The sequence below is a fragment of the Epinephelus fuscoguttatus genome, linkage group LG8 (assembly GCF_011397635.1).
Source record: "Epinephelus fuscoguttatus linkage group LG8, E.fuscoguttatus.final_Chr_v1".
In the NCBI taxonomy this organism is placed as follows: domain Eukaryota; kingdom Metazoa; phylum Chordata; class Actinopteri; order Perciformes; family Serranidae; genus Epinephelus; species Epinephelus fuscoguttatus.
In genome coordinates this window covers 4,416,174-4,436,459 of record NC_064759.1, presented here as the reverse complement: position 1 = coordinate 4,436,459, position 20,286 = coordinate 4,416,174, and the positions used below count along the sequence as shown (strand labels likewise).

Below are 20,286 nucleotides of genomic sequence, written 5' to 3'. Positions count from 1 at the left end.
TCGACCAATCACAAGCACTCCATTGGCACACACAGCTGTAATTCATGATGTCAGACCTCCTTTTTATAGCATCAAAAAAACAAATTAAAACCAGACCTATAGACCATTGGAACAGCGTGATAAAAACTTCCTGAAATAACAGCAGCCATCTTTGGGGAAAAAAAGATTTGACTTGAACTTTGAGTTTTCAGTTTGACTCATGTCCCACCTGCTGACATGAAGGGGGGGGGGGGTGGGGGGGGTGGGGGGGGGGGTTATGACCAATACTGCAGCCAACACCACTAGACCAGATGTTCTGGCTTCATTTTTGGAGAGCTGTCATCTTCTCTATCTTTTTTGTACAGTCCATGGCTGGAACTAAAACTTAGCATATGAAAAACAGGTAGTCGGAAAAAGACAAAATAAAACAGGAAATTCCAGTCGGATCAGACTGTGTCATTGGTCTGATCAGGTTCTTCATCAGAATAAACCAAAACAAAGGATTAGATGATGTTACAGAGACACCAGAACAATCTGCTCAGCTTCTTTCCTTTTCTCTCTCAGGGTACCAAAGGTTACAGCGGCCTGCCGGGCAGTGACGGTGACCCTGGAGAAGATGTGAGTGCTTCTGACAAATGTCTGCAAACTGTCCAACATCTTTACTTCTCCATCTGCTACAAACATCTGTTCATCACTGCCGTTTGTCTCCTCAGGGTCCATTAGGAGTTCCAGGTGTGATGGGCGAGCCCGGACTGTTTGGACCCAAGGTAACGAGCATAATGGTTCAACACAGCGTAGATAGATATATATAGAGTTCTTAATAAATCCAAATGGGAAATCACATTAATACTTTGATGAAGTTTTAGTGTAGTTTGGCCCTAAAATAAATCAATGGCAACTACAGATGCTCTCGTCTGAAATAGTACGGAGGGCAAAAAATGACTGAAGTGTCCATAAATAGATAATAAATAAATGTATAACTAAACAAAATAATAAATAAATAAATAAATAAAACAAAGTAATAAATAAATAAATAAAACAAACAAATAAATAAACAAATACAGAAATAAATAAATTAATAAATGTTTAAATAAATATGAAAAAATATATAAATGCATAAATAAAAGTTGACAAGTAATCAGGACATAAATAAATAAATAAATACCTTAAAATATTTCTATATTTCTTTTTTTTTTTTTACAATTCCATTTATTATTTCTGTATTTCTCTCTATATGTTAATGAGGTAGGAGATCCTACGAAAGACGAGAACAGCCATGTATTATTCTTCTTTTTGTGCACTGTTATCTCGAGATAACGACTTATTAATTCGTTATCTCAAGATAACAAAGACTGTTATCTCGTGATAACGACTTAATTAAGTCGTGATAATGACTTAATTAATTTGTTATCGTTAGATAACAAAGATTGTTTTCTCCTGATAATTGTCAAGTCTCATGATTGCGTGCTGGTTAATGTGATCGTCCTGATTTCAGCCTACAAGAGCTGCCACTGGTATCCCACGGAGGTGAAAATGGCAGATCACATTATTGATCAACGCATCAGGGTATATTTAATCAAGGTCTAACACAGGCAGAAATTGCATTGTGTCTTTCTGTTAGAGATGGAATTCAGATTAGTCCTCGTCATTTAAGGAGAAGACTAGCGCAGTTACAACTTCACAGGCGACGGTTAAGTGATCAGGTTCATCGATGGGAAATCAAAAAAGTAGCGTTGTGACATAAGCCTCAGTTTCTGTTGTTGGCGAATTGTTACAAGCTGCTGAATTCGCTGGTCAAGGCAGGCCAAACAGGTGAGATGACAGACAGATGGATGGTTTGTCTCTAACAAAATACTTTCTGTAGATGTTCCGCAAGAACGGATTAATGCTTAATACATCTGCAGCCAGAGCGCATCACGCTGTCAATAGGCTTTATGTGAGGGGAATACCACGATGTGTTATCCAAATAAGGGCATGTACGTCAAATATAGCAGATGATGTGATTTCCCGTCGATGAGCAGGATCACTTAACCGTCGCCTGTGAAGCTGTAACTGCGCTAGTCTTCTCCTTAAATGACGAGGACTAATTTGAATGCCTAACAGAAAGACACAATACAATTTCTGCCTGTGTTAGACCTTAACTGAAGTAGCCTACACCCTGATGCGTTGACCAATAATGTGATCTGCCATTTTCACCTCCCTGGGACACCTGAATATATTTATTTAATTTATTTATATTCAGCATGCAATTATTATTTTATGCCTTTATTTCTGTATTTATTTATTACTTTTAACATTTATTTATTTATTTACTCATTTGATTTATTGATGCTTGTCTTAATTTTTTGGCCTTCATAAAATACAGTTTAAACTTTACCACCAAGGTCTTGTTAGAAAAAGGTTTTTTAATACATTAGTTTTAGTTTATTTTTAGTTTACTTAAACTTGTGTGTCATGCAGCACAGTGTGCTTACAGTGACTGACCCAACTGTTTGATTTACACGTAAGAGATATTTTTTAATAAAAACCCTTGATGCTCTTCAACACAGAAGCGTGAAAGTCCCCCGGATGATTGAACGCTGCTGTACACTTATGCTATACCCGTCAGCTCGAAATATTTCATAGTCTTTTCTCAGAAATTACATTTCGTCATTATCCACACAGCAAAAGAATTTGTTCCTCACTCGATCCACTTTGGAACTGTTTTAATTTACTGGATTTTCCAGCTCGGCATCTTATTGTTTTTGCTGATGATTCAACCTGGAGAGATTTTTGCAGGAACTTTAACCAGACTTTACCCATGTTACTGTTATACTTTCCTTTTGTTAGTGCACAGTCTTACTGAATGAATCATGACATGGGAAATTATTTAGCTACCTGATATATCAGATAAAGCAGCACAGCACAGCAGTATCTCATATCAAAACACCCACGCTTATTGTTGTCTGCATGTTGAGCTGCGTGTCTGTTTTCCTGCACCACTGATTGAGTTTGACAGTTAAAGAAACATTCCACTACTTATTTAACACACCTTTTCTACAGAAGACATTTTGTCCTGTCACAGTAGAAAAAATGTAAAATGAACGATAGCTGAATTCCATTTAACTGCTTCAGTGTGAGGGTCCTGGTTTTGTGCAAGCTGGCCACATCGTTAACGTTATTTGTAACACCTGTGATTTTTCTTCTCTGACGAGTCAAATTGTGTCACAGTGTCTGTTCTTCCTCTGCAGGGCAATAAGGGAGATCGGGGTGTAAAAGGACCTCGGGGAAGAGTGGGTGCTGTGGTGAGTGAACCTAACCGTCACAGGTTTGATTTCTGTATCAGCCCAGTGTCGTTTTGAAGAATTGAAGAGCAAGACGCTGATCAGAATCACTTGCTGAGTCAATCTGGGAAAGACAAAAAGTGTGTGAACGAAAACGGGCTGCAGGTTGGCAAATGTTCACATACCAGGTTTAATCCCCACAATATTCTGTCAAAGTGCCCTTGAGCAAGACAGCTTAACCAGCTTCCTCCTGTAAGTTGTTCTAGATGTAAGCCTCACGTTAATTAATTATCAGAGAGACTCTGTATCTAAACTGTGTCTCTGAGAGGTTTGATCCCATCAACAGTTGTGTGTGATTTAACGTCCTACCATCAGTCACATCTTTCTTTGTTATTATTACTTTAGTTTACACCATCACGTCCATATTGCTGTAAGTTTCCTGGTGAAATATGTCACTCTGGTAGTCAGAATCAAATCTACATCACCCTTCTTGCAAACCTGATCACCGGTAGAAATGATCAGCTTTTCAGGGCCAAGGGGACGAGAGGGGTTGAGACCTCCCTAAGAGGTTGTGAGATAAATGTGAGCTGTCCTGAGATGTTGACAAGATTATAGGATAGGAGAGTGCAGTGATGAGCACTGTCACCTCAAAGCAAGAGGGTTCAGCCCGCGTTTTCGGGTTTTCTCGGGGGTTCTCCAGTTTCCTCCCACAGTCCAAAGACATGCAGGTTAAGTTAATTAGTGACTCTGAATTGCCCGTTGGTGTGAGTGTGAATGGTTGTCTGTCTTTATTACCAATATTCCACCAAAAGTAGCATGTGTATGCAGATATTTTTAAACACGGGAAAACCCACTAAAGTAGACAATTGACTCCTTTCCCATTGCCAGTAAACCAGAGCTGCAACATGGCTCTGCAGCAGACGAGAACACCCTTTCTGTGTGTGTGTGTGTGTGTGTGTGTGTGTGTGTGTGTGTGTGTGTGTGTGTGTGTTTTCCTGGTGAATCACGTTTAACGGCACAGACAGGCCTAGAAAACAGGTTAGTAAACAGTAGAAATCAGCATGGAGGCCAATGAAACTTTACAGTCTTTACTTATTTTTATATATCTCTTACTTATTTGGTCTGTCTTTGAAACTCGGAGCAGACTAATTCACTGATGATGAGCTGATGTTTGAGCGCTGCTTGAGTGGAAACAGACGGTATTTTGTGGTGGCACGTCATTGGATCTCACTAGTCAAGGGGCTAAAATCAGTGCGCCCACCTGGATGTTATGTTTCCATCAATGCCGATTGAACTACTACAACTGTACAACTGCAGAGCGATTTGACAAAAGTGTGAATGCTGTATTTTTGCGCAATGGAAAAGGGAGCTTTATGTGTCAGCCCTGTGATTGTCCAGAGTGTACCCTTCCTCTCGCACATATAATATAACAGCTCTGATATGTAAGAAGAGTTTTGCTAACAGCCCTGTCTGCGGACAGAAGCCTGCAGAGATGATGAAGAAAACTTGCAGTGTTTTTTGATTTAGTGCGTCATCATTTATTAGTCACATTTTCCTTTCAATGGTACACCAACTTTTCCACCAAGCATAAAACTGTTTGCAGTATATCAAGATTTGTCACCTTTTTGACGTTTCCACTCAGGTTTTTTATGTGCGTAAAAACAGGTGGATGAAAACACATGCTGAGGAGTTCTAACGGAGCTTCACTCAACCTGGAGACTACAAAGTAAACACGCACACATATTTTTGGGTGATTTTTTTGACCATACAATGGTCTAAAGACTAAAGGTCAGCTACTTCTGTTTTTATCTTTCAGTTTCTGGCAAGTCCCACAACATTATTTATACAAGTGTAATACTAAATCTGTGGTCTGCTCTTTAATTTAGGATAAGGTTAGGGAGATCCTGACATTTGGATTTGACTTGTGTGTGTTGACATCATCCTTCTCCCAAACTGAAAACAAAGTGATTAGTTTGGTTTCCCTGAAAGAAACAAGGGTGGTTACCCCTGTGATTACGACATCCTGGGAAAACAGATAACCCAGACTTTGATTGTTTTATTCAAGGGACCTCTCCCAAAAAGAGAGACTTATTTAAACTCAGATGCCACGCACAGAACGACTGATTATGTCGCTAAAATAAGTCTTGGAACAGCAGACCTGCGCTTAAACCTGAGACCAAAAAAAACCATGTCCACACAATAGAATGATGCCACCACAAATCAGCAACGACACTGCAATTTATAAAAAATTACACTGAAAGAAAAAGAACAGATATGAGAGCAAATAAATAAATAAAAAGCATGTGCAGATAAAACAATCAGCCATTTACAATCAGGGACAAGCCAATCACTGTCTCTGTAAGAAGGAATGAAGGGTTCCCAAAGTTTCCAAAATTTGTACGATTGATGATTGATCTTATAATTCAGTTTTTACTAAGGGACAATATATATATATATATATATATATATATATATATATATATATATATGTGTGTGTGTATATATCCACATGCTGACTGTGGGGACCCACGGAGCAGACCACCATAGCAAGACAACACTTTGTAGCCAGAAATAAGAGAATTGTTAAGAGAGGTGACCCTGGGTACTCTTACAGTGTAAAAAACCCATTGTTTTATAACTTTATGACCTTTTTCTATTTTAACAGAGTTGCATATATAAATGTTACAGAAAATAAGGCATCTCATCTGTTTGGGGTCTCTTATTTATAGGGCAGCATGATTGTGCAGTGGTTAGCAATGTTGCCTCATAGCAAGAGGGTACCTGGTTTGAACCAGAGTGGAGGAGCCCTTCTGTGTCAGCGTGGGTTTCCTCCAGGTGCTCCAGCTTCCTCCCACAGTCCAAAGACATGCAGGTTAATTGGTGACTCTAAATTGTCCGTAGGTGTGAATGTGAGTGTGAATGGTTGTCTGTCTCTATGTGTCAGCCCTGTGATAGTCTGGTGACCTGTCCAGAGTGAAGCTGGGACAGGTTCCACCCCCCCGCGTATATATTAGCAGTATTTGAGATAAAAATTTGATTCATTTTGCAGTTATTTTTTGATGGGGTGTGTTGCACTCCAAACAACGAGACAGAAAAGCCAATTTCACCAAAACACAAAATAAGACCAAACCTGAATCACTAGGAAACAGATAAATTCAGAAATACATACATTTATGAACAGAATAATAACTTAATCAAACACACCAAGAAATTGAGATAGATTAGTAAAAACACATTTCAATGAAAGTCTAACAAATATTGTCCAGTCTGGAAACACAGACATGAACAATCAAAGCCTGATGCAGCGACACAGATCAGCCAATCACAAGCCAACGATGAAAATCCTGCTCAAAATATGATCTGTTTCTATAGAAGTCTCTTGTGGACTAAAACTGAAAGTAATTTTAGAGTATCATATCATGTTATCAATCTGCAGTTCGAGCTAATATCTTGAGAAATTTCCCACAGTGCAATTCTCAGGAGGTCTGCGAGTTGTTTTGACAGTGATGTGGTGAGGCGAGACACAGTGACATTTAAAATGAGGAACAAGAAGGGGAATCCCCCCGGAAAAAAAATAAAAAACAAAACAAAACAAAGAACACGCTGTTGAGTCAGATTACAACAATAAACAAAACCAGCTGTTACACCTGCAACATCTTTGTCAGTTAAATATGAAAAAACTGTCAACATTTTCTGTTTATTTATTCATTTAACCATAGCCGCTATGCTGTTAGGGGTCGCAGGGTGTGCTGGAGCCTATCCCAGCTGACACTGGGCGAGAGGCAGGGTACACCCTGGACAGGTCACCAGACTATCACAGGGCTGACACATAGAGACAGACAACCATTCACACTCACATTCACACCTGCGGACAATTTAGAGTCACCAGTTAACCTGCATGTCTTTGGACTGTGGGAGGAAGCTGGAGCACCTGGAGGAAACCCACGCTGACACAGGGAGAACATGCAAACTCCGCACAGAAGGGCTCCACCACCCTGGGTTTGAACAGGAACCCGATTGCTGTGAGGCGACAATGCTAACCACTGCTCCACTGTGCCATGACACTGTTTATTTATTAAGAGAACAAATTTAAAAACTGTAAATCTTATCCATCAATTAATAAAAGCATTAGAATGGAAAAAACAATAGCACACACCACTAAGTCATAATGATATACAGTATAATAAAACTTTAGGGAGGGAGGGATCCTTTTTAATTCTGAAATGTATAAGTGAGATTTCTCAGAGGCTGAAACAGTCAAATCTTCCTGAGTCAAACTGAAGAAAGATTCATACTGAGAAAAAATTTCTGACCAAGTTCAACTTGTCCAAGTCATATAACGTACAGTACAGTACTATTTTTTGTGCTTTGATTTCACATCAAGTCTTTAGTGCTGACACTCATAAAACTCCAGACTGTGTGATCATCAAACTACAAGGAAAACTGTGACTCATAATTTCTGGAACTTTGACATGTTGAAATAAGAGGGTTTTGCCCAGTTAGTAGTTTCAGACTGTAAATGTGTTTTACTTCCTCCTGTGGATTTTTCTTTAATTTTATCAAATTATAGCTGATAGCCTTTTTTTAAATCAAAATTAGCATGCATATGCAGGTTTTTGAATACGGGAAAACCCACTAAAAATAGGTGATAGACTCGATTCCCATTGCGAGTAGACAACTATGCCTTTCTGTTTTTGTTTTGTTTTCTGGTGTGTAACATTTGATCTCACAAAAGCGCAAGCAGCATGGAGGCCAAGGAAGATGTTATTCAGTCTCTCTTTCATACCCAGTGGTGACTGATTTGGAACAATGTTAGAATGCTGACTGTGCAAAGAAGGATGAGACATTCATGGCTGCAGCCCGCCACATTCTGACTGAAGCCCACACGACACGCCGCTACAAACTGCGCCCACAACCAGTATGAAACAAACCCACCAACGCAGCAGTTACTGGGTTATTTGAACCCTGCTACAACACAGTGTGAGGAGAAAGGGTGAGGAGCTCAGATATCCAGAGGGAGCTCGCAGTGGAATCGCTGCTTCTTCGCATTGAAAGGGGTCAGTTGAGGTGGTTCAGTGCCTCCCGTTTGAGGTGTTCCAGGTGCGTCCCACTGGTAGGAGGCCCCAGGGCAGACCCAGAACACACTGGAGGTTATATATCTCATCTGGCCTGGGAATGCCTCAGGGTCCTCCAGGAGGAGCTGGAAATCGGGGCTTAGATGAACTTAATCTCATTTGTCTTAATTTCCTTTTTCTCAAAAATACATGTTATTGAATCTTCAGTGTGGTTTTGTTTGACACTGCAGAGACAGAGAGGAAAGGATCAGCTAATCAATGCAACATCAATATTCATATTCAGCATATATGCGACAGATGCAGCACATTTATTTCAAAGGTGTTCAGGGGTCTGTCGAAGACAACACACACAGCAAAACAAAAAGATCTGCACATAATAAACTTGATGTATTCATCATGAATTAATCACATTAACCGACTGAATGGTGTTTGTTTGTTTAACAGGGACCTGGAGGAGAGCAAGGAGATGCTGGAGTACCGGGGAAACCAGGACCGAAGGGCCTGCAGGGTCCGACTGTGGGTACAACACAAACTACCAGCAGAGCGGTTATAATATACAGACTGATCTTTTATCAAATATCAAACATCACCGGGGTCTTCTCTTTTAACAGAGGAATAAATTATCATGTCATCTGAAATGAAATAACACAACTTAAACTGTAACCTGAATTTCTTCCAGGGTGCTAAAGGTGAAACAGGACCCGATGGTGAGAAGGTGAGTACAATCGAAAGGCAGCGATTGTTTCAGCTGCTTTTGGCGCCACCATGAATTAATGAAGACAGATAGAAAGAAATTACATTTCCATCTGGCAGAACCGGTTTAGACTGACAGGAGTTTCCCTTCGTCTCTGGGCTTCTTCCCTGCCTCGATTTACCTGTTTTACAAACTGTTTAAAACAATGTAACTCGAGGAATCAGCTGTTGTTGTTTTCATGTCTTCTGTGACTTCCTCTTTCACATGTTGTGGTTGGGTGTTTTCCCTGCAGGGTGCAGCGGGGAAGAAAGGGATTAAAGGTGGAAAAGGACAAAAGGTAATTTTACCGTCTGATGATGAAACTGTTGTTCCACATTTTGTTCTCTCCATTTCACTTCCTCTTCCTACACCTGCTGGAGTTTACTGACTGATGAGTTTGTTCCTTCTTTTTCTCATCTTTCAGGGGAGCGTGGGAGACGGTGGAGACAAAGGACAGGTGTTTACTCTGTTTATTTTATTACCATGACGTCATAGAAATACACACACATCTAATACGGCTGAACAGTTAATGAGACGACACCTGGTTTTACAAAATAATCTATAATACAGACCACAAAGGTCAAATAAATTTCAATCCAAAATGAATAGCTTTATGAAAAGAAGATTTAAGGTATAAAATAAGTTGAGTTTTAGCCTTTAAAAATAATCTTTCAGTTGTTTTTTTACTGACAGTCAACAAAAATGCTCTACAAACACATATGCCACATGACCAAATATGCCTATTAATCCCTCATGATCCTCTGTGTTATATCTGTTGTGTTTTTTTACACTACATGGTCTAAAGTAAGTGGACATGTTGGGTCTGGCTCGCAGTCGGTGTTCCAGTTCATCCCAAACGTTATGGTCAGAGCTCTGTGCAGACCAGTCAATTTCTTCTACACCAAACTGGGAAATCATTTCTTTATGGATGTGATTTCTTCTCAGGGACACTGTCATGTTTAAACAGGAAAGAGTCAAACACAAACTCAGAACAAAAGTATCTAGTGTCCACCTACTTTCAGCTTAACAATGTTATTAATGAAATTTAATTAATTAAACACATTTTGAGAAATATTTGAACAGTTTCTTAAGTTTTGAAGAAAAACTGCCACACATAAAATTCACCTTTGCAGTGCCCTTTAATTATTTTATCAAGACATTTCTTATAGTACATTTAAATATACACACATGTACAGTATGGAAATAAAAGAGGTGTAGGAGGGAGAATCTTAATTTGTTTTCTGTGGGCATTTTTTAGGGAATGTAGATCTGTCAGATCAATTTGAGGAGCGCCTAAGGTCGGCATGTTTCACATTTTATCATCAGTGTGTCCTGCAGTTTAAGACTCTTGGTCAGATGCAGGCATTTGTAACGATTAACAAATGTACAGAATGAGTAATAGTGATAGAGAAATGGTGATATATACATATTAAAAACAAACACAACAACTACAGCTATGACGTGTGCAGTATGAACAGGATCATATAAACTGTATGTGCTGTGGTATAAACAGTTTGTATATAGTGTGTAGTGACTGTTTCAACATGCCACAGTTCCTAGGCCACTTAGTCTGTGAGGTGTCTCGGTTTTGACTTGTGTTTATGTTCCTTTTCTGAGGATCCACAGTGCTCATGTGAGGCAGGGAAAAGATGAACGAGGTTTATTGCGAATACGAAAAGAAAAACAAATTTACATGATATGTCATATAAACACAGACATTTTTATCAAATCTAAAATGTGCTTAAGTGGCTCTTACATAGTGTGAACAGTAAGTAGTAGTGTAATAAGTAAGAGGCATTAATTGCCATTGAACATGATCAAAATCTTAAAATCTCTCTCATCAAAAACCTGAAGTTTTTACATTGTTACACCTGATTTTTTTCATATTAGAGTGAAAAAACTTAGCTGCCTCATTAACTCAATGCCTCTTCTACTATGCTTGTTCCACATGGTATAGTGGGCTTTCCCCAAAGCTTAAAAACAAATTGCAGGTGACACAGCATGATGTCATCAGATACATGCTCAGTGTTTCTCCCAGGACGTGTATGAGACCTGTAGACAGGAAGCATGTTACAGTATGTTACGTTCCAACTTGTCTAGGAAGTTCAGGAGTAACCGTAATAATTAAATAAACAATACGTACTGGAGAGGGAAAAATGAAGCGCTGGTAGGATTTACGTAAGCCAAATATTTTATTAACTAAACAAAAATGAACACAAAACAATCCTCCAAAAACTGAGGATGATAAGAACTAACTATAAACTGAAAACAGTCCACTCAAAAGGGGGGACGACAATGCACAATCAATACAACTCAGAAAACACCGGATCTTAGACACTAAACGGAAAATCACTACACACTGGTATTACACTAACACACTGCGAGGAGGTACACTAAAACACGTGGTGGTGAGATGGTTCCCAGGAGCACTAGCGGTCCACTGACAGCCGGCGGCCTCAGTCCACTCTCCCTTTATCCTCCACCTGATTGGCACCAGCTGCGAGGCACCATTCAGGGAACACACCTGCAACACGCACCTGTAACAAACACAAAGACACCCACACACACACACACCACAAACTCTACGGCACGTAACACAGTAGATCATTGAAGATCAAGTTTAACAACTGAAACTTAACCACATGTTTGATATAATTCACAAAGGGCCCCAGGATATTTTATTATTCAAATATTTTTATTAGCTTTTTAAACTGCAAACATACATACAATACAATCATCAAGGTCACAAACAGCATTCACAAGATACATGAAAATAAAGCAACAATAATCACATAAAACATATACGTACATAACAGAAAATGTACATATATATACACACACACACACACACACACACACACACACACACACACTCACACACACACACACTCTCACACACACACACACACACACACACATATATAATAACGCAATTTCAGGAGCAGGGCTTATCTCCTTGTCACAGATATAAGAAATTGTGTCAGAAATTGAAGACCAAAACTGTATCAGCTTTGGGCATGCCCAAAACATATGGTAGAGGGTGACTGGAGCCTGACAGCATTGGGAGCAGGTCAGATCCACATCTGGATACATCCTGGCAAGTCTACTCTTAGACAAATGAAGCCTGTGGAGCACTTTAAACTGGAGCAAACCCCCAGGATATTTTAACTATCAAACTGACTGGTTAGAAGCCACCATAATTGCAACACAAGGCCACTGTGTCATGCAGTGTTCCTTGTGTTAATGGTAGAATAGCAAGAGGCTAATCTACACTGGGATCTCCCTTCACTCCCTAACCTGCCCCTGCATATTAAATAAAGCCAAACGAAGGTGATTTTTAAAACAAGTATTAAAAAGGAGTTGCAATGGGGTTGATTGTTCACCCTTGAGGGAGGGAATTTGAATCGTGTGCTTGGAGTTGCAAAGGGGATTGAGTAGATTTATGATGCTATTTGTTTCTTTGCAATTATGTTCTTATGTATGGTTTTGCTGTCTTCACAGAGGACCACTTTGGAAATAAGTGTTTTTAGTAATGCTTTTAAGTGTGATCCTCTGGGATGGTTTTATGTCATGATATTCCTGTCGTTGTGCTCTTAAAAGGCCAAATAAAAAAATCAAATCCTTTATTTCACTTCTTGTTTTCTGACAGCGTGGTCCAAAAGGCACACTCGGTCGTAATGGTAACCCTGGTCCCAAAGGACCGCCTGGAATCCCAGGTACCAGAGGAGAGCGAGGTGCAATTGGTGACCTGGGAGTTAAAGGCCGAGCTGGACCCAAAGGAGCTCCAGGTCGCGCTGTGAGTAATAGTTTGTTTAACACATCATCTACATGACTGCAAACAGAGTTTTAAAAATGAATTCTCATCAGTATTCCACACGTCATCTGTATTTTACAACCATGGTCAAAGTCAGAGAAGTTTTTTAACAGACTAAAAAGACTCTTGAAAAGATGACAACTACAAAATTAGACCTCATCTTTCACCATAAACAAACATTAATTCATTTTCCATAACCGCTTACCCTGTTAAGGGTCGCAGGGCAGCTGGAGCCTATCTCAGCTGACAGGGTTCACCCTGGACAGGTCACCAGACTATCACAGGGCTGACACATAGAGACAGACAACCATTCACATTCACATTCACACCTATGGACAATTTAGAGTCACCAGTTAGTGTCGACGCATCGAAGAACATCCTGAGATATATGAGAGGATCAAAGTCATATTGCTCAGTATGTTTTAGGCAATGTGTAATACAGTTTCAGGCCGAACAGTTCTTACATTTTAACATAATTTTACAAAGCTTCAACATCTTTAATGATAAACATAATGCAGCACAAATGTCCGTATGATTCTTTATTTTTTAATGAAGTATTCTGGGGAGTTTGAAGTGACTCATTAAAGTGAAAATGACATTACTTTGAAGGAAATAACTGCATCATAAGATGTTTCCACTTAATTTACAAGTACAACTCATCAGATGGCTCTATTCACTTTCATATTTTTCCACATTTCAAACCTAATCTTATGGTGAAACAATATATTAATAATAATTTTTTTTTCATGGTGATATTTAGTTATAGAGCACTTTTCAAAATCCACATCACAATGGGATTCACAAAGGCAGCAAAAAAACCCAACAGATTTTAAAAAAGATAAATCATCTTGACCTAGAGACGATAACCTGAGTGGTTTGTGTCCTGCAGGGTCCTGGTCTGACTGATGAACAGGTCCTGCAGCTCTGCAGAGGCGTGGTCACCGCCCAGATCTCTCAGTACGCCGCCTCAATCCGGGCCAAATGCTCCCAGGGCTGCCCCATCAACAACAGGACACTCATCGGGCCCCCAGGAGCCCGGGGGCCGATGGGATCTACAGGCAAACCTGTAAGTTTCTCTCCTACATCACAGTTCAGTTCACCAGAACTGAAATGTATCAGTATTAGTCTTCTCCATCTTACAGTAAAACATACAGAGAAGACTGAAGAGAGAATCCTGATCTCATCGCTGTTATGTCATAAGTCACTGTGTGATTCACTGCTCCGTCTGAATTAGGGACAAACTGGACACTAAGTCTGCCTCCACCTTTCAGGGCAAGGCAGGAAAAGCCGGACCAAAAGGAGCTAGAGGACCTCAAGGTGACAGAGGACTGGAGGGACAGAAAGGAGCGCAGGGTGACAGAGGTAACATCACATTTTATACTATTTTCAATTTCATATATCCAGTAATCAAGGTGGCTTCAACAGTCTTTAAATATATACTCTACACATTTACTAATAAAAGGCCTTGAGGATGGGTCTTGGGTGGGTCTCTAGTCAAGTGATTGAATTTCTGGTGCTGGCGCTTCAGAAAACATCTTTTTACCAGGAGGGAAACACTATTTGATGGGGGTAAAAAGACTTCAACACAACACCTGTGTGTGTGCAATGCCCCTGTTTTCAACCCCTGTATATGCATCTAGGATGGAGGATTGTGGACGAGTGATCCTTTGGTCAGGGTGTGTTGCTGCCCTCAAGACCAGGATGATATTTCTGGGCACAAATTATTATTAATTAAATAAATCAAATTAAAACATTAAAGGAGCTATATGTAAGAAATTTAAAGCAAATAGTCATAAAATCCTCCTAATATGTCACAGAGACTAAGGAATAATGTTCATATAACATACTGATCTCACCGACAACAGTAGTACAGCCAGAATATTAGCATTTAAAAAACATTTTTGCGGTCCGCAAATCATGTTTATGTTTTGAATTTGTGTTTTGGCCTGTTGCGCCACCCACCGCCGTCTACCAGTCACGCAGTCAGTAGAGTCTCAGCATCAGTTACAGTTACGACTGAGCTACAGCAGCACGGCAAGCAGCATTAGCAGTGTCCCAGTACATAGCATGAGCATAGACTGTATAAGAGCATGAGCAGCCGGCTCCTCCTCAGCTGTATCCTGGCAGCAGCGTTAGCAGCAGAGAAGCCGGACTTGCTCGAACGGCCCGCTGGAAAACCGAAGATCAAGGACGCGGCGACGCAGCCCCCCCACGGCAGCTGCCCGTGGGCAAACAAATCAGTCTCCAGCGTGCCGCTGTCCAGCAACCTCGAATCTGTAGGGGAGGGGGGGCGGACACGACTCGCGGCAGTATTTTGAATTTGAGTGCAGTAACCGTTTTGGCCACATTCTTACATACAGCACCTTTAAAGATAAAAACAGCCAAACTGAGGTAGCAAAATTAGAAATTCGAACACATAAATCAGTAAACTGCTGACAGCTCCTGGGTTCCACACTAATTTAAAGCTATTCTGACAGGAGATCTGTAGTTTTGTACCTTTTCTCAGAAACTCTCTGTGTTTTTCTCAACAGGTCAAAAGGGCTCTAAAGGCCTCGCAGGTGATCCAGGTAAAGGTCTGCCGGGCCCCGATGGACCGCAAGGCCTCAGAGGTGCGACACTGTTCATCTTCATATTCTAATAATTTAATAACGGAGATAAGGTATCCCCCTGAGGCTGTAGAAGCTGCTGGAGACAAGATCTATATCAAGTATCATGATTCAGTTTGGTTTAATTTAATCTCGTTATGTTCGCTGCGTGTAACGTTTTCCTAGTAACGTTAGTGTGACAGTGGTGCATTCTTGTACAGAGTTGAAATATAAAAGACAGTTTACTCACTTGGCTAAAAACAAGATGGCAGTCATTTCAGTCGTGGACTCAACCACATACAAAATCGTTCTAGTCCTGTAACACTTCTATGCTTTCATCATTTCGCCATGGCCTGGAGGACGAGGTCATTTGTAACAATCATCATGTCCACACCAGGCAAATTGCTTCAGTTGTGGGAAAATCACTTTCCTCTGTTTGTATGGATCACATCCAACATGAGTTTCAATTTTCTGACGATACCTGCTGCCAGCAGATTCATCCAGCCCTACTTCCTGCCCTCCATTTGAATTTCACACGTCATAATAGTCACCTTATTGCAAACAAGCTGTTTTAATATGTCTACAAGTTGTTTAATATCACATATTGAATTTTGTCCTTCTTCTGAATAAATAATAGTAACGTAAATTTGTAACCTTTTGTTTGTATAAAGCTTCTATTAATTATTTTATTAGATAGTAGAATTTACTTTTGGATGTAAGAAGAATTTGTACGACAACCTACATTTATATTTTCTATTATGTTTGGGTTCAGACTTTCTACTAGTTATTCTACAGGCTTACTGTCTTTTTTTAATTTCCTCTCCGCAGGTTTGCCAGGTCACCCTGCAGAACCCAAAGATGGCATGGAGGGTCCCCGAGGTCCCCGTGGCTTCCCTGGTCCAGTTGGTCAGTCTGGTATGCTCGGGATCGCGGGTGTGCCTGGATTTTGTGAGGCACGGGACTGCAGCATTCATGCGCCAGTGATGCGCAAAGAGCAAGGTCTGGTGAAAGGACCGGTCAGTTCAAAGATCTGAACCTGAGCACGAGCAATGAGCACCACCGTGAGATAATAGAAGGTCAGAGATCCACCTGATGGCAACTTCAAGGTTTGTCTCATTGAATTCCAGCTGACATTAGAACTGGTTTTAAATGGGACAGAAAATGTGTTTGATTTATGACAAGAGTTTGTTTAAAAGCTGCGAATAATTCTATCCTTCGTTTAAAATGTCAGAGGACCAAGTGTAGTGCCCTGGGGTGCTCCGCTGTGGACAGGTTTGGTAAGTAATGGGAACTGAGATGGAATGAAACCAGAAAAGACTTTTCCATCTGCGCTGGACAAAGATTTTAGAGGTTTTATAAAGATCCAAACACTGTTACAACTTTAACCACACACAGTTACATCTGAGATGTTTCCTTAATTTGATAAAAACACTAAATGATTCCCGGCTGAATCCTTCCCTCGGTTTAATTTTTGTTTTCTCTGCTTCCCTAAAGTCACAATTGTTGTTTTGAAATTTAAAATAAATAAAAAAAATGTAAATATTTTGTAAAGTATCTGACATGCATGTACTGTGCTCTGAAATATGTTTCAGATAAACTGATGTTTTTTTAATCAGAGTCTTTAGTGTGTTAGTCGCCACATGTTCAAGTGTTGTACTTTTAATTCTGAAAAATAATATTCCAGAAAAGATAAATCACAGAAATACCTTTGTTTCAGACTTCTGACCTGCTGCCTTCATCTTGGATATTTTCAACAATTCAAACAGAAATGTAAAACTAAATGGCAGGTCACTGTGATTATCAGCCTGTCACAGTAAAGCAGTAATCTTACTGTTTGTGTTTCAAGATGTTTGATAAGACGACTTCATCCTTGAGACTAAATAAATATGAAAAACTGTGTAACATCTGAGAAAATAAACTCCAAAGTACATTGTTAAATAATGCATCGTTTGACATTTATAACAGAACCCAACATCCCAAATTATTCTCATGAATTAATTTCTGGATTTTGATTTATCCTTCACTGAGATCTGCTGTCAGCTATTGTAACAGCTTTTATAATAAATACCAAATACTGACCAAATATTTCCCAATAGAAGCTAAATGTATACATACTTTTTTTTTTAACAATCTTGAATTTTGAGGAAAAAATAGGGAGTGCTGCACTGGGTTAGAGCTCCATGTAGTTAGTTGTAAAAAAAAAAAAAAAAAAAAAAAATCAATTCCTTTATTAATACATGGCTAAACCAATGCATTTCGACCAGAGAGCCTTCACCAGGGTGTAAAATGCATTGCAAACAGGTGATGAAAAAAACCAACAATAGCCACACAGCATCAGAGAGGGTATGTGGTCAGAAATACTGTTATGTTTGTTTTTGTCTCCCAGTCTTAGCATTAAGAAAGTGCTTTTGAAGATATTTAAAAATATTGATGTGTATCGTGTATAGAGACATAGCAGAAAAATATTGTGATATAATTTTCAGGACATATCGACCAGCCTTTATCAAAGGCAGGAAAACTTCATAGGGCTTACAAAGGATCACCCCCAGTAATATATGTATACAAACATGTCATCAGTAATATTGTTCACTTAAAAGAGAGTGTATAAAAACACTTGAGGGTTCAACCTCACGAATACTAGTTCAAAAACATGACAACAGTACTGAGAGGAGATGTAAGAAAAATCATGATAAATCACAGTCAATGATACATGTCCAGAAACATGACAAACAGGCCAGAAGTACTTAATAATGATGGTTCACCAGAAACAGAACAAACTGCACAGGAACATGTGCAGCAGTTTGATTCTGTATCAGGTGACATCAGTACATATTAAAGCAGCAGTGTTCCTCGTGTAATTCAGTGCTGGGAAAATCCCAATCAATCAACACATCCTCACTCCAACCTCGTCACATATTGACATTTGGTCATGGACTTTCCATGTCCGCAAACAACATCCAAGGCACCCTGAGTGTGTTGGTTGTTGACGTTCTGGGACGCCGTGTCAAGTTCTGCCTGTTACATGCATTGTCGGTTTTCAAAATACACTTCCCTTTTCAAAAGAAATTTAACGTTTGCATACAGTCTCTTTCAAAATAAAAGCACTACGTTGGTACAACACTGCGAATTGACATTTTTCTTCCTTCAACAAACAAACGAACATGGTGGGGTTTAGGAAAAAAGAACAGGGTTTGGGTTTAGAATCGTACAGGACGCAAACACCACTCTTTCGGGTGAAAGTCAGTTTGTTGGACCCATTCACCAACCCTACCGCCAACCCGCCACGGTTGGACTTTTGCCACCTTAACTTTCGTCCTTGTCCCCCCTTGTTTCCTTCTGATGCCATCAGGCGCCGTTAAACTATAACGGCAACCAATCGCATATCGTGCCGACAACATCGGAACGAAATCGGGCTCAAATACTGCATTTAAAAATCAACAAAAAAGAAGAATGCTTGAATTTTATCTGTTCAACAGATCTAAAACTTCTCAGTAGTAACAGAAGATATTTTTGCTTTTGGAACTATTTAATAATTTCTTCTCACAATGAATTGTGAAAAAAAAATATAGTTTACAAACGTTAATAGTCCCGTAGTAAAATGACTTTGCTACATATAATTTAAATGTCATCATCAGACACAAACCACTTTATCTTTCAGATAACAAGTCAGAATCACATCATTGTAATAAATTATGAGACAGACTGTGAAGAAGAAAACACTTTATTGTTTTTTTTTGTTTGTTTTTTAACAAAAGACATGAAAGCAGCAACACATGAGGAAGAACTGCACATGAGTTTTAGTCCTTACTGTATGAAATGACACATCACAGTACATGTAACTCTAATCAGACAGGGTATAAAATCATGTTTTGGCACAGGTTATGATTTCAAATGCATGAATGATAAATAAGGAAATACAGTACAGAAATGTACTATCAATCAATCAATCAATCAAACTTTATTTATATAGCGCCTTTCATATATCAAAAATGCAACCCCAAAGCGCTGGTTTCACAGTGCATATAGCAGCATTAACACAGAATGACTAAACCTATAGTTTGTCAATCCAACATCAGACTTTGGACTATGACAACTTTCCTGATTTCCTAAATAAAAACAAATTTCAAGTGAAAAAAAATCAACTTCATTGATTAATGCAAACAAACGTTCTCAATCCATAAAACAAAAACAACAAAAGCACCATTATCACTCCACAAGTTGCATAGTGAGGATGTGGATCTGTGTTCTTACTTGGCTCTTTAAAGAAAATGTCCTTCAGTCGTTCGGTCACTGTGCGTCTGTTAATGCTTTTTAGGGAGCATTATTATTATTATGACCTGTCACTGTTGACTATAAATAATCAATGAATTATAGTGCCTGAACAGCACCAGCAGCGTACCTTTCAACAAACATAACAGGGTGCTTAATACCTGATTTTAAAAGGTCGGAGGTGGTCACGAAGCAGGAAGGAGCATCATTAGACCTTAAATTTGAGGCTGAGGCTACCATACATGGTGCCACCTGCTACTGAGTGTTTTTTTTAACACACTGACACACCGATGGACCAGCCATCGGGAGCAATTTGAGGTTCAGTATCTTGCTCAAGGATACCTCGACATTCAAACTGGAGGAGCCGGGTATTGAAACCACTGATCGTCCGATAAAGTTTGTTTGGAACTTTTTTAAAAACCTTAATGAGTAAATTTCGCTGAGAAAGAGGACCATAAGGTTGATTAATTGGTAGATTTGGTAATTGTGCAGCTCTATAACAAGGGTTTCCATTATGGCGACTATTAAGTCGCATGAGAGAACTCAAAAAGTCACTGTCAGTTATTGA

At 39.5% G+C, this 20,286-nt stretch overlaps 1 protein-coding gene across 1 annotated transcript in view; it reads left to right on the top strand.

The window, feature by feature from the left end:
• The window catches only part of zgc:113232 (uncharacterized protein LOC541546 homolog), a 40,542-nt gene extending 23,653 nt beyond the window's left edge, over positions 1-16,889 (top strand). Inside the window, exons 15-26 of the mRNA XM_049584881.1 lie at positions 544-597; positions 693-746; positions 3,210-3,263; positions 8,762-8,833; positions 8,997-9,032; positions 9,304-9,348; positions 9,475-9,507; positions 12,700-12,846; positions 13,754-13,930; positions 14,136-14,226; positions 15,396-15,473; positions 16,278-16,889. Coding sequence (XP_049440838.1) covers positions 544-597; positions 693-746; positions 3,210-3,263; positions 8,762-8,833; positions 8,997-9,032; positions 9,304-9,348; positions 9,475-9,507; positions 12,700-12,846; positions 13,754-13,930; positions 14,136-14,226; positions 15,396-15,473; positions 16,278-16,483 — 1,047 coding nt within the window. The 3' untranslated portion in view covers positions 16,484-16,889. The remainder of the gene's footprint in view (positions 1-543; positions 598-692; positions 747-3,209; positions 3,264-8,761; positions 8,834-8,996; positions 9,033-9,303; positions 9,349-9,474; positions 9,508-12,699; positions 12,847-13,753; positions 13,931-14,135; positions 14,227-15,395; positions 15,474-16,277) is intronic.
• Positions 16,890-20,286: the final 3,397 nt, after the last annotated feature.